The 15139-nt window shown below is 38.3% G+C and overlaps 1 protein-coding gene across 3 annotated transcripts in view; it reads right to left on the bottom strand.

Moving 5' to 3' along the window:
- ARMH3 (armadillo like helical domain containing 3) overlaps nt 1-15139 on the bottom strand; it is a 233335-nt gene that overhangs the window by 21288 nt on the left and 196908 nt on the right. Inside the window, exon 25 of one of the 3 annotated variants that reach the window (XM_037001304.2) lies at nt 655-15028. The exons of the other annotated variants lie outside the window; for them this stretch is intronic. Coding sequence (XP_036857199.1) covers nt 14969-15028 — 60 coding nt within the window. The 3' untranslated portion in view covers nt 655-14968. Of the gene's footprint in view, nt 1-654; nt 15029-15139 lie in introns of those variants that run through there. 3 annotated transcript variants of the gene reach the window in all.

Raw genomic sequence — 15139 nt, 5'->3', positions numbered from 1 at the left:
TCACAAGAAAACTAAGAACTGAGAACTCTCATAAACACTGACACAAAAATAATCAATAAAATATTAGCAACTCAAACTCTGTAATATATAAAATAAATACTAAATCATGATCAAGAGGGGTTCATCTCAAGAAGTTAAGGTTGGATTAATATTAAAAACTCAGTCACCATATTAACAGAAGAAAAGAGAAAATCCATATGATCATCTTGATGTATGCAGAAGAAGCAATGACAAAACTCATTACCTTTCATAATAAAAACGCAGCCAATTTGGAATAGAAGGGAGCAACTTCAACCTTTTAAAGGGAATCTATAAAAACTTACAGCTAACACACTACCAGTGATAAAAGACAAAATGCTTTCTTCTAAAGATGTGGCAAGGATGTCTACTCTTACCACTTTATTTTTTATTTTTATTTTTTTATTAAGGTATTATTAATACACACTCTTATGAAGGTTTCACAAGACAATGTGGTTATTACATTCACCCTTATTATCAAGTCCCCCCCGCCACACACCCATTGCCGACACTGTCCATCAGTGTAGTAAGATACCACAGAGTCCCTATTTGTCTTCTCTGAGCTACACTGTCTACACCGTGACCCCACACACACTATGTGCACCAATCATGGTACCCCAGAATCCCTTTCTCCCTCCCTTTCCATCCGCTCTCCCCCATGCCTCCCCTTTGGTAACCACTAGTCCTTTCTTGGAGTCTGTGAGTCTGCTGCTATTTCGCTCCTTCAGTTTTGCTTCGTTGTTATACTCCACAAATGAGGGAAATCATTTGGTATTTGTCTTTCTCTGCCTTACATATTTCACTGAGCATAATACCCTCTAGCTCCATCCATGCTGGTGCAAATGGTAGAAACAGTTTATTTCTCATGGCTGAATAGTATTCTATTATGTATGTGTACCACTTCTTCTTTATCCATTCATCTACTGATGGACACTTAGGTTGCTTCCATATCTTGGCTGTTGTAAATAGTGCTACGAGAAACATAGGGGTACATGTATCTTTTTGAATATGAGAAGTTGTTTTCTTTGGGTAATTCCTAGGAGTGGAATTTCCGGGTTAAATGGTATTTCTATTTTTAGTTTTTTGAGGAACCTGGTATTGCTTTCCACAATGTTTGAACTAGTTTACATTCCCACCAGCAGTGTACAAGGGTTCCCCTTTCTCGACATCCTCGCCAGCATTTGTTGTTCCTATTCTTTTCTATGTTGGCCATCCTAACTAGTGTGAGGTGATATCTCATTGTGGTTTTAATTTGCATTTCCCTGGTAATTAGCGATGTGGAGCATTTTTTTGAGTGCCTGTTGGCCAACTGAATTTCTTTGGAGAAGTGTCTGTTCATATCCTCCACCCATTTTTTAAAAGGGTTATTTGCTTTTTGGGTGTTGAGGCGTGTGAGTTCTTTATATATTTTGGATGTTACCCCTTGTCAGATATGTCATTTACAAATATATTCTCCCATACTGTACAATGCCTTTTTCTTCTGCTGATGGTGTCCTTTGCTGTACAGAAGTTTTTTAGCTTGATGTAGTCCTATTTGTTCATTTTTTATTTTGTTTCCCTTGCTGAGGAGATGCGTTCAGGAAAAAGTTGCTCATGTTTACATTCAAGAGATTTTTGCCTGTTTTCTTCTAAGAGTTTTATGGTTTCATGTCTTACATTCAAGTTTTTGATCCAGTTCGAGTTCACTTTTGTGTATGGGTTAGACAATAATCCAGTTTCATTCTCTTGCATATAGTTGTCCAGTTTTGCCAACACCAGTGTTGAAGAGGCTGTCATTTCCCCATTGTATATCCATGGTTGGTTCCTTTGTCGTATATTAATTGACCATATATGCTTGGGTTTATATCTGGGCTCTCTAGTCTGTTCCATTGGTCTATGGGTCTGTTCCTGTGCCAGTACCAAATTGTCTTGATTACTGTTGCTTTGTAGTAGAACTTGGAAGTCAGGGAGTGTAATCCCCCCAGCTTTATTCTTCCTTCTCAGGATTGCTTTGGCTATTCAGGGTCTTTTGTGGCCCCATATGAATTTTAGAACTATTTGCTCTAGTTCGTTGAAGAATGCTGTTGGTATTTTGATAGGGATTGCATTGAATCTGTAGATTGCTTTAGGCAGGATGGCCATTTTGACAATATTAATTCTTCGTATCCATGAGCATGGGATGTGTTTCCATTTATTGGTATCTTCTTTAATTTCTCTCATGAGTGTCTTGTAGTTTTCAGTGTGTAGGTTTTTCACTTCCTTGGTTAGGTTTATTACTAGGTATTTTATTATTTTTGATGCAATTATGAATGAAATTGTTTTCCTCATTTCTCTTTCTGTTACTTCATTGTTAGTGTATAGGAATGTAACAGGATTTCTGTGTATTAAATTTATATCCTGCAACTTTGCTTAATTCAGATATTAGATCTAGTAGTTTCAGAGTGGATTCTTTAGGGATTTTTATGTACAATATCAAGTCATCTGCAAACAGTGACAGTTTAACTTCTCCCTTGCCAATCTGGATGCTTTTATTTCTTTGTTTTTGTCTGACTGTCGTGGCTAGGACCTCCAGAGGTATGTTGAGTAGAAGCAGGGACAGTGGGCATCCTTGTCTTGTTCCTGATATTAAAGGAAAGCTTTCGCCTTCTTGCTGTTAAGTATGAGGTTGGCTGTGAGTTTGTCATATAGGGCCTTTGTTATGTGGAGGTACTTGCCCTCTATAGCCATTTTGTTGAGAGTTTTTATCATGAGTGGATGTTAAATTTTGTCAAATGCTTTTTCAGTATCTATGGAGATGATCATGTGGTTTTTGTCCTTCTTTTTGTTGATGTAGTGGATGATGTCTATGGATTTTTGAATACTGTATCATCCTTGAATCCCTGGAATAAATCCTACTTGATCATGATGGGTGGTCATTTTGATGTATTTTTGAAATTGGTTTGCTAATATTTTGTTCAGTATTTTTGTATCTATGTTCAACAGGGATATTGGTCTATAATTTTCTTTTTTAGTGAGGTCTTTGCCTGGTTTTAGTATTAGGGTGATGTTGGCTTCATAGAATGAGATTGGGAGCATTCCCTCCTCTTCTACTTTTTTGAAAACTTTTAGGAGGATGGGTATTAGGTCTTCATTAAATGTTTGATAAAATTCTGCAGTCAAACTATCTCGTCCAGGGTTTTTGTTCTTAGGTAGTTTTTTCATTACCAATTCAGTTTCATTGCTGGTAATTGGTCTATTCAGGTTTTCTATTTCTTCCTGGGTCAGTCTTGGTAGGTTGTATTTTTCTAGAAAGTTGTCCATTTCTTCTAGGTTTTCCAGTTTGTTAGCATATAATTTTTCATAGTGATCTCTAATAATTCTTTGTATTTTTGTGGTGTCCACAGTGATTTTTCCTTTCTCATTTCTGATTATGTTTATGTAGATAGACTCCTTTTTTATTGATAAGTCTGGTTTGGGGGTTATCGATTTTCTTTATTTTCTTGAAGAACCAGCTCCTGGCTTTCATTGATTCTTTCTACTCTTTTATTCATCACAATTTTATATATTTCTGCTCTAATCTTTATTACATCCCTCCTTCTACTGACTTTGGGCCTCATTTGTTCTTTTTCTAGTTTCATTAGTTGTGAGTTTAGACTTTTCATATGGGATTGCTCTTCTTTCCTAAGGTAGGCCTGTATTGCAAAATACTTCCCTCTTAGCATGGTCTTTGCTGATCCCACAGATTTTGCGGTGCTGAATTATTGTTGTCATTTGTCTCCATATATTGCTTGATCTATGTTTTTATTTGGTCATTGATCCACTGATTATTTAGGAGCATGTTATTAAGCCTCCATGTGTTTGTGGGCTTTTTTGTGTTCTTTGTGTAATTTATTTCTAGTTTCATACCTTTGTCGTCTGAGAAGCTGGCTGGTATAATTTCAATCTTTTTTAATTTGCTGAGGTATTTTTTATGGCCTAGTATATGATCCATTCTTGAAAATGTTCCATGTGCACTTGAGAAGAATGTGTATCCTGTTGCTTTTGGATGGAGTGTTCTGTAGATATCCATTAGGTCCATCTGTTCGAATATGTTGTTCAGTGCCTCTGTCTCTTCACTTATTTTCTGTCTGGTTGATCTGTCCTTTGGAGTGAGTGGTGTGTTGATGTCTTGTAAAATGAATGCATTGTATTCTATTTCCTCCTTTAATTCTGTTAGTATTTGTTTCACATATGTAGGTGATCCTGTGTTGGGTGCATAGATATTTATAATAGTTATATCCTCTTGTTGGATTGACCAATTTATCATTATGTGAAGTCCCTCTTTGTGTCTTGTTACTTTCTTTGTTTTGAAGTCTATTTTGTCTGATACACGTACTGCAACTCCTGCTTTTCTCTCCCTACTAATTGCATGAAATATCTTTTTCCATCCCTTTACTTTCCGTCTGTGTATGTCTTTGGGTTTGAGGTGAGTCTCTTGTAGGCAGCATATAGATGGATCTTTCTTTTTTAAATCTATTCAGTGACTCTATGTCTTTGATTGGTGCATTCAGACCACTTACATTTAGGGCAATTATCGATAGGTATGTACTTATTGCCATTGCAGGCTTTAGATTCATGGTTATCAAAGGTTCATGGGTAATTCCCTTACTATCTAACAGTCTAATTTAACTCAGTAAGCAAATAAAAACACAACTAAAGGTTGGTTTTTTTCCCTCCTCCATTCTTTATATATTAGGTATCATATTCTGTACTCTTTGTCTATCCCTTGATTAACTTTGGGGTAGTTGATTAGATTTTGCATCTGCTAAGTAATTAATTGTTCTACTTTCTTTACTGTGGTTTTATTTTCCCTGGTGACAGCTATTTAGCCTTAGGAACTCTTCCATCTATAGGAGTCCATCCAAATACACTGTAGAGGAGGTTTGTGGAAGGTAAATTCTCTCAGCTGTTGCTTATCTGAAAATTGTTTAATCCCTCCTTCAAATTTAAATGATAATCTTGCCGGATATAGTATTCTTGGTTCAAGGCCCTTGTGTTTCATTGCATTAAATACATCATACCACTGCCTTCTGGCCTGCAAGGTTTCTGCTGAGAAGTCTGATGATAGCCTGATGGGTTTTCCTTTGTAGGTGATCTTTTTTCTCTCTTTCTGGCTGCTTTTAAGAGTCTGTCCTTATCCTTGATCTTTGCCATTTTAGTTATTATATGTCCTGGTGTTGTCTTCCTTGGGTCCCTTGTGTTGGGAGATTTGTGCACCTCCATGGCCTGAGAGTATATCTCCTTCTTGAGATTGGGGAAGTTTTCAGCAATTACCTCCTCAATGACACTTTCTATCCCTTTTCCTCTTCTTCTGGTACCCCTATAATGCAAATATTGTTTCGTTTGGGTTGGTCACACAGTTTTCTCAATATTCTTTCATTCCTAGAGATCCTTTATTCTCTGTGTGTCTCAACTTCTTTGTGTTCCTTTTCTAATTTCTATTCCATTTACTGTCTCTTCTACTACATCTAATCTGCTTTTAAATCCCTCTGTTGTATGTTTCATTTCAGATATGCAATTTCTTAATGACTGAATCTCTGTCCTAAATTCATCCCTGAATTCTTGAATATTTTTCTGTATCTCTATGAGCATGTTTATGATTTTTATTTTGATCTCTCTTTCAGGAATATTGGTGAGTTCAGTTTCACTTGGCCCTTTTCCCGGTGTTTGTGAGATTTTGGTTTGAACCAAGTTCCTTTGACGTTTCATATTTTTGTGTGGCACCCTCTAGTGCCCAGAAGCTCTTTTCTCTGGAGCTGCTCAGCCCCTGGAGTGATGTCATGGGTCGCAGGGGAGCGGCTCTGGTGTCTTGGGGGAGGAAAGAGCTGTTTCCTGCTTCCCAGCTGCAGTGCCTGTCTCCCCTGTCAGAACCAGTGGGGTGAGCACACAGGTGTAAAGCCTTTGGGCTTTGCATTTGTAGGTGCCCTAGGCAGGGCCTTCCTCTGGCTGGCCTGACACCAGGGCAGGGACTACCGGTTTGTGAGCCAGTGCTGGCAGGCCAGGAGGAAGGCGCGACTGGCTGCATATCACAGTGGGGAGCCTTGGAGCTGAGTATCCAGCCAAGGGGATGGAGTGCCTGAAGCTCCTGAAAGTTCCCATCCTGCTGAGCAGAGCACACCCAGACAACCTTGTCCACCTATCCCTTTTCTTGAGCAGCAAGCTCCATGCAATCCCTGCCCCTTCAGCAGTCCTCTCGCTGCTAGGAAGCCTCTCAGACTGCCCACCTTTCCTTTGTCCCAGAGCAGCCAGGTGTGGATCCCTGTCCTCCACAAATATGGCTAGAATCTCAGTCTCTCCAAGTATTCTGCCTCTCTTAGCTTTCCAACCCCACTAATCTCCAGAGCACCATGAAATGTAGGTTTGTGTTCCCAAAGCAGATCTCCAGGGCTGGGTGTACAGCAGTCCTAAGCTTTCACCCCCTCCCCACTCTATTTCTCTTCCTCCCATTGGTGAGCTGGAGTTGCGGAAGGGCTTGGGTCCTCCCAGATCGAGGCTTTTGTACATTACCCTGTTTTGTGAGGTCTGCTCTGTTCTCCAGGTATATGCAGTCTGGCACAGCCTCCTTTCCTATTGCTCTTATAGTTGTATTAACTATATTTTCACATTAAATGTGGTTTTGGGAGGAGTTCTCTGTCTCACGTCTCATGCTGCCATCTTTAATCTTGGAATCTACTCTTACCACTTTAATACTGTACTGGAGGTTCTAGCCAGTGCAATAAGAAAAGTCATCAAAGGCACACAGATTTGAAACAAGAAGAACAATTTATTTGTATACAGTATGATTGTGAGCAGAGAAAATTCTAGACTTTAAAAAAAGGATTAATGAGTGGGCTTATCAATCTTGCAGGAAAAAAGGGCACTTTAAAAACAGTATTTCTATACACTAGCAAAAAACAATGGGAAACCAAAATAAAAAATACCAATTATGTAACATAAAAATGAAATATTTATGGCTAAACTAAACAAAATGGGTGTAACTCAGTAAGTATGCTAACAAACTACAAAACATTGATGAGAAAATGGAGAGATATATTATATTCAAGGACTTGAAAACAATATTATTAAAGTGTCAATTCTCCCCCAGGTTGATTTATAGAGTTAACACAATTCCTCTCAAAATCTTAGCAGGCTTTTGTTTGTAGAAATGGATGAGTTAATTTTATACTTTATATGAAAATGCAAAGAATCTAGAATATTCAAAACAATTTTCAAAAAGAACAAAATTAGAGGAATGATTACATTACTCGATTTCTAGATTTACTGCAGACCTACAATAATCAAGACAGTGTAGGGAATAAATTTAGACATACAGAACAAAGGAACATCTGATACTTCAGATATAGAACCAGATATACAGGGTCAACTGAATTTTTACAAATGTGCCAAGATACTTAATAGGGGAAAGAACAGTCTTTTCAACAATGACAATGGAACAACTGGATATTTGGGGGACCAGGTTCAAGAGTAAATGAACATTTACACTTACCACACAACATACAAAAAAGTTAACTTGAAATGGATCATAGAACTAAATGTAAAAGCCAGAATTGTAAAACTTAAAGAAGGAAATATGGATGAAAAATTTCACAAGTAGAAATAGGCACAAATTTAATAAATAAAACACAAAAGCACAAACCATTAAAAAGATTAATAAATCCATCTTCATGAATATTAAATTAAGTTAAAATTGTTCTTCATAAAATGTCTGGACTTTGGGAAATACCATTAAGAAATGCAAAGGCAAGCCGCTGACTAGAACAAAATATTCACCATACATATAAGTAACAAAGGATTTACACCCAGAATACACAAAACCTCATAACTAATGTACACATAAAAGAGATACACAACCAAATTTTTAAAATAGGCAAATGATCTGAAAAATTTACCCAAGAAGTTACATATATACTGGCCAATAAGCAAATGAAAAGCTGTTCAATATCACTCATCATCACACAAAATAACAGTAATTTAAAAACTGTAACATATACAGTATAATGACAGCACTGTATACCCACTACAATGGCTAAGATTAAAAAGACAATTCCCAGTGTGATAAGAATATGGAGTAGCTGAAATTTTTACTCATTGTCAATTGGAATGGAAAATAGTACAACTACTACTGACAACAGTTTGGTAGGTTTGTTTTTAACATCTTTATTGAGATACAACTTATGTATCATAAAATTAATTTAAAGTATACAATTCAATGATGTAGTATATTCACATGGTTAATACAACTATCACTAAGATCTAAGTTTAGAACACTTTCATCAACCCCCCCATAAAAACCTCATACCCATTAGCAGTCACTCCCCACTCTGCTCTCCAACCCCAGACCTAGGTAACCACTTATCTATTTTCTGTCTCTATAGATTTGCCTATTCTGGACATTTCAAATAAATAGAATAAAAAAAATACGTGGTCTTTTGTGACTGGCTTCTTTTACTTAGCATTTGTTCTGAAGAGTCATCCATGTTGTAGCATCAGTACTTCATTCTTTTTGATGGCTGAATAATATTTCATTGTATGGATTTATCACATTTTGTTTATTCATTCAGTTGCTGGTAGACATTTAGGTTGTTTCTGGCTTTTAGTTATAAATATTTGTGTGCACATATTTTCATTTTTTAGGTAAATATCTAGGAGTGTCACAACATGGACAAATCTCAGACAAAAACGAGCACATTTTGTACGAATTTATTTATGTGAAATTCTATAAAAGACAAATTTAATCTATGGTGACAGAAATCACATCAGTGGTTGCCCAGCGCCCAGACTTAAGGATAACACTGACTGCAAAGGGAACTTTTTTGGGTAACAGAAATGTTCTGTATCTTTTGGTGGTGGTGGTTTAATAAATATATCTTATTATATGTTAGTTATTCCTCAATAAAGGTAAATAGAAAATAAATCCAGTAAATCACGACTAGTCAAAAAAAAGATAGACGTATGGCTATGACAATAAGCTTTTGTCTTTGGTCTTAATATTCCATTTTTGGTTGAGGTGAGAAAGAATGATTCAGACTGATGTATCCAAAACTCTAAGCTTGGAGTTCTTAGTATTCTAACAATGCCAAGGACTCCCCACACTGAGCTCCTCTCTTCCACTGCTGGCAATCATCCCTAACAAACTAAATGGACTGCAGGTAGCAATCAACAGTGTTTGGGACTATTTTCAGCTGGGTGCTAGCCACATGAGGTTTTGTAACTAAGTGGGTGTACTTACCTAGACCTTCTAATAAACACAATCATTTGCCAAGCTCAGGACTTACAGGATCCTGCCTTTACCAAGGACATCTAATGAAGGTTCTGTTTTTGCCTTTTTATGAAACTGAGGCAGGGATGAAAGGTATGAGATGATCATGGCTCTCCAAGTGGAAATTCACTCCAAATAAAGGTTATCAGCCAACTATTTACGGTTTTATAATGAAGCAATATTTCACTAAGGTACAAGAACAGGGAGATTGCCTGACCTACTTAGGTTTATAAAGGGTTAGGTGGGGCTGCTGTATACACACCAAACACAGCAGAGTGAGGCCTACAGAAGAGAAGACAGGCAAAGGTCTAAGCAAGAAAGTAGTGATCCTGATTCTTATACTGTAGAAGACCTTACGGCAGGTATGATTTCTGCATTTTTATAGCCCCGGGTTTGACACACAGCAAACACATCTGTATTTTTGCACAGAAAAGAAATGATCTGGGAAACCTGAAGCTAGGACACCCATGCCTTGTCTTATTACATTAATCAAGGACACCCTGAAGCAGAGAATTCTTAGACCAAAGCAGATTCTGAGTGCTTCCTTGGAAAATAAAAATTGGTTCTTTTTCAGAACACTGTAGCTCAAAGTGGCTGAAAAAAAAGAAAACACACCAATAGCACAGGAACCAGAACAAATAGCAACCTGCTACTAAAATCACAGACCCTATCTAGTGAGCATCCACGGGGTGCTTACAGTGCCTTTCTATCCAAGAGAAGCTCAATATCTCTCCAGGGCATAATCGTCCAATACAACTGTTTGGAAACAAGAATCCAAATGGTGAACACAAATCTCTAAAAAAATTATACCTTTTAAAAGGTAACTGTTTCCTGTATATGGATACCCTGCAAATAATAATGCATACATTTTTTTCCTTTTTATTTTCATCTCATATACTTCAGGACCAAACTCAATTTCAGAACCAATTTAAGTTACCCAGTTCTCTCAGTCCACCCATGTCTTTCAAGCCAAAGCATATTACCAAAAGGCTCTCCATTGCCCTGAGATTTATTGATGTGACAGACTGGTTCTGCCCTTCAGCAAGACAGACCAGATAATGAACCTCACAGTGGGTGATTAGTGAGAGGTCATCAGTTGGTTAAAGGAATGGTTACAGTGACTTCCTTTAATTTCCCTGGGTAGTTGCTCCATATCCCTGACTTTATTTGGTTGAAGCCCAAGATACCCCTTGTGAAGCTTTTCTTTGCACTAATTACAGATCCAACATGCTCATGTCTTTACCCTGCACAAGCAAGGCATGTAGTCACACTAAGAGGCAGCCAAGGTAATGAAGGTGGGAGACTCATGATACACAAATACTGAATCCAGCCTTCTCCTTCTGTATGGCTTCCACCCAGCTCAAATCATGAGGCAGATGTCTGCACTCCCCACCTAAGGTTTCCTTCCTTAGAAACATATTGTATCACAGGGAGGGAGACAGAAAATACCATCTCTGCTCCTAATTCAACAGCAATTTGACATGAGATCTCTGCCTCCCTGCTAGGCCTCACTTATTTATCCCTCTCTAACACACAGAATTCATTAACAGAAATCCCACTTGTGGGCTATCCAAAATTTCCCTTCTAGCTTGGGCAGGTCGTTTTTAAGATTACAACCTCTTTTGAGCAGTATCAATAGTGCAAGGTCAAAGTGCTGTTATGGTACTTAGTAAAAACATTTCCAATTAACTCAGCTTATAACAGATAAAAGTTTGCATAGCGACACTTCTCACCTCTGCTCCTCCAAATACACCTTATAGAAATTTGAGCTACCTCCTGGGGAAAAGGTTGCAGTGGAAATAAAAGAAAAGTTCCCAAGATCTATTCAGAAGGAAAGAAGTTGCTAAAAACCAAACTGACGAGGGAAGTCTGTATACTCTCATCTGACAATTGGAATAAATGATCTTTCTAAGGTTAAACCAAGAAAGCACGGGCTGCTGTCACCTAGAAACTCTTGAAAAGGTGACAACTACTGGAATTTCTACAAGCTCCAACACTGTTCCTCCTACGCACTGCCAGTGAAGCTTCCCTGGCAAAGAAGCCTGACTGAGGAAGACCAGAAGTTTATGCGGTAGGCATTTCAAAATTCATAATTGGAGAAAATCCTGACAATCGCAGATATGAATAATAAGCTGAGCTCCTCACCAGTGACATCTGCATTCATCTTGCTTGGCTGTGGGACATTAGTTTTGAGTTTTCATTTTGCCTTTTTTTTTTAATGGAACTACTACTTTAAAAAAACAATTAAAATTCAATGTGCTTTTAGATTTTGACTCACATACATATATTATCTACTAAAATAAGTAAATAAAAAGTTCTTTTTATAATCCATCATGTTCCACTGTATGTGGAAAAGCTTCACTTTTCATGGTGACTTTCCTAACATGCTTAGATGGAATAAAGAGACTCTTCCCTCATTTATAAAGTTATCATATTGTGTCAGGAACCTATACTTGGGCATGTCTGCTTAAATGGCAGGCAAACCCTGCAGGCCCCTGTATAGCAGATTATTTCCCCAACTAAATGGGTCCTCCCCAAACCAGAACCTTCCCCCACCTCCAGGAATGAGCCCTGTTCTCTTTACTCTGCCTGCTTCCCCCTCCACCTCCCTATCCCTGGCTTGCCTCTTCCTTCAGAATACCTGACAAGCTCAGCTTGTCACATATGCCTTAGGCTGAAGAAATGGAAAAATCTCAGACTTTGATGTCAGGAAGACTTAGGTTGGCATTGTGGCTCTACCACTAATAGCTTTGTGACCTTAGACACATTACTTAGTCTCTCTGGCATTCTCAGCTATAGTATTACACCTGTGCCAAACAGTTGATGTAAGAATTAGATAAATAACCTATTAAAAATACCTAGCTCAAAAACTACTAGTTGTTCCTTTCCTTTTATCTATTTGTGTCCCTTTAAAGTTCAAGGCACTTTCCCCAATCTCTCTAGGGGTGCAATTTACCTTCTGGTCCAAGTAAGACAGAGGCCATCCTGATAGCACATAATGAGTTGGCTCTTATGTGAACCTTCTCATGATGTCCTACATAACGTAAGGCTGACAAAGCTGCCATTGGAAAATCCCTCTGCCTCGGACTCTGTCTTTCCTGCTTTACTGAATCCAGTGAACAAACATCTCATATCAAACTTTGTTTACTGCCAAACAGGTCAAATGAAATGCCAGAATTTAAACAAAGGCAACAAGGAAGGCAGGGTCAGACAAAGGGTCAGGAAGCCAAAGTTTGTGTCACATGCTCACACTCAGTAAGAGTTCCCACAGCAACCATCACTCAGGATTACAGAGAAGCAGTGCAAAACTACAGGCTGTTGTGGAAAAAACATGATGCCAAGTATAGGAAATTGAGTTATGGCTATCGTGGGAGTCTCAAATCTCAGCTTTCCAGCATATGTATCTGCCAAGACTGCCTTGCATGTGGTTAAGGCCCTGTTCTAAGATGAGAGCCAGGGGCTCTCAAAGTGACCTGCTCAGAGGCCTAATTGCCTTGAGGAGAACTGTATACATGCGGCTCCCATGAGGAAAGCGGACTGCATTTACCTCCCATCCAGAAAGCCCTGCCTCACAGCTTTATAGCTCCCTTCTCCCAGTCCTCCTCAACAAGCAGCGGTGTGCTGGATCTGGCTCACACACGCTTCGCCTGTAAGAGCTGGCTGTTGAATTTTCAAGCCCTGTGAGAGTCACTTGGCTTCACATTGGTAGTTATGGCAGGAGCATTCATACCTAACAATACACATCAGTCCCCTTCTCACCACTCACCCCCTCTGCCAGTTGTTAAACATTTACAAGCACAGCAAGTTAGCCAACAACTCTAAAGCTGAAGGATCAGGCTCTATCTTCTTCATATGCCCTGAAGCTATTAGGATATCTACCAGGATCTCTATGTGCTTCCTCTTAGGAGTTTTCAAGTAATGAATGTTATCCAGGGCCTCTAACAATGTTTGCCCCACAGATAAGGGATCTGCTCTTATTAGTACCTAACTCCTTTCTGGGAAAGTAAAGCTAGATTTCAGTAGGACTTCTAAATACACTGCAGTTATTAGTAGTGACCCTTAAATTCAGGAGAAAATCAAAAAGGTTTAGAAAGATTACTGACAAATAAGTACTTAGCTTCCAATGTGACCTTCATTCATTTAAATGTGAAGCATTTTTTGTTTCCCTAATTTACTGTAACCTACTCCCCAAAATGAATGATACTCTGCTTTGTCGTAATACTTTTGAAGATACCTCTTGCAATATACATTATTCAGGTCTCCTCTGAATCCAAAATCCAAAACCCTAGTGAGAATGGAGACATAAAGAAATAATGGGAGGTGAAGCACCATAAAATCTGGTTACTCTGTCCTATGGTCCTTTGACATATGGGGATGCCAGCAGCAGTTTTCTATTCTTCTCTGAAAGGTCCTAAGTTTGTATGTAGAGAAATTTTTAGTGAGCTCCTGGGACACCTGGCAGAAAGGAACACCAGCTTCAAGATAGGCTTACTCATCTTAGAAAGTAGAATGGCAGTTGCCAGGGGGAGCAGGAGAAGGGAAAGGGGAGTTGATGTTCAATAGATAGAGTTTCAGTTTTACAGGACGAAAAAGTTTTAGAGACCAAACTGCATAATAATGTGCATGTATTAACACTACTGTACACTGAAAAATGGTTAAGATGGTAAATTTTGTTACGTGTTTTGTACTAAAATTTAAAAAAAAAACATCAATTTGCCCATTACGTCTCATCACATGCCTAGCATTGAGGCTGGTTCATACTAAGCCCTTGATGAATGCTTGTGAATTGAATCAAAGGCAGTACAATTAGGACAGGGATGTGAATCAGTTCATTAGGGATCATGGAAACTGTGATAACAATTTAAATAATTGAATTGTATTTCTAAGTCACCCAGCTTCTGGGTATCCTGTAACCCCAAGACAAGACTTACTGAAACTCTTGGACTTTTCACCATTCTTTCTGTCCTTTTTCAGATCCTGGCTTTGAGTAAACTTTACAGTCTATGCCTCTCCAATTATACAATCCCTCTTTCAAGGCCTAACTCAATGATTCTCTCCTCCATATAACCTTTCCTGACCACCACAAACTGCAGAGATACTTCTCTAACAGGAACTCCCGTATCTTATTGCTAGTACTCGCCAGCTATGATGATAAGTTGCCTTAAGCCATCCTTTGCATTTATTCCATCCTTAGAGAACAAAGGACCTTTATCATACTTCTGTATCCCTCAAATGCCCAGCATAGTCTGAAGGAGACAGCAGGTCCTAAATGCTAAAATACTGATATCTAAGCTAAATAGAGGAATAAGAAACCAAGAATGGACCAATCATTTTCTTGCTTTCTAATGGGTTATTTCAAAGGCACAAAACTGGTCATGCATGTGACTGGAAGCTTAAAGAGTCATGTGCTCAGGGAAGGTTTTAACTTGAATCCTAGATAGAGTTTCAGTTTTACAGGACGAAAAAGTTTTAGAGACCAAACTGCATAATAATGTGCATGTGTTAACACTACTGTACACTGAAAAATGGTTAAGATGGTAAATTTTGTTACGTGTTTTTTACTAAAACTTAAAAAAAAAACATTGATTTGCCCATTAGGTCTCATCACATGCCTAGCATTGAGGCTGGTTCATACTAAGCCCTTGATGAATGCTTGTGAATTGAATCAAAGGCAGTACAATGCCACCATGTCTTCTAAATATTCAGGGCACTAGAGAATCTTCTGTAAAGTTCTGCTGTGAAGACATCTCTTGCCTATAAGGAAATTAGAGTTGATATAAATCAATGTGTCATAGCATTTGTAAGCCAAAACAAATAGTGAAGAACTTAAAAGGAGATTCAAAGTCACTCAAGATGGCAGTATGA

The sequence above is a fragment of the Manis javanica genome, chromosome 7 (assembly GCF_040802235.1).
Source record: "Manis javanica isolate MJ-LG chromosome 7, MJ_LKY, whole genome shotgun sequence".
Taxonomy (NCBI): domain Eukaryota; kingdom Metazoa; phylum Chordata; class Mammalia; order Pholidota; family Manidae; genus Manis; species Manis javanica.
Note: the sequence above shows the minus strand (reverse complement) of the source record. Positions and strands in the feature narration are given on the sequence as shown.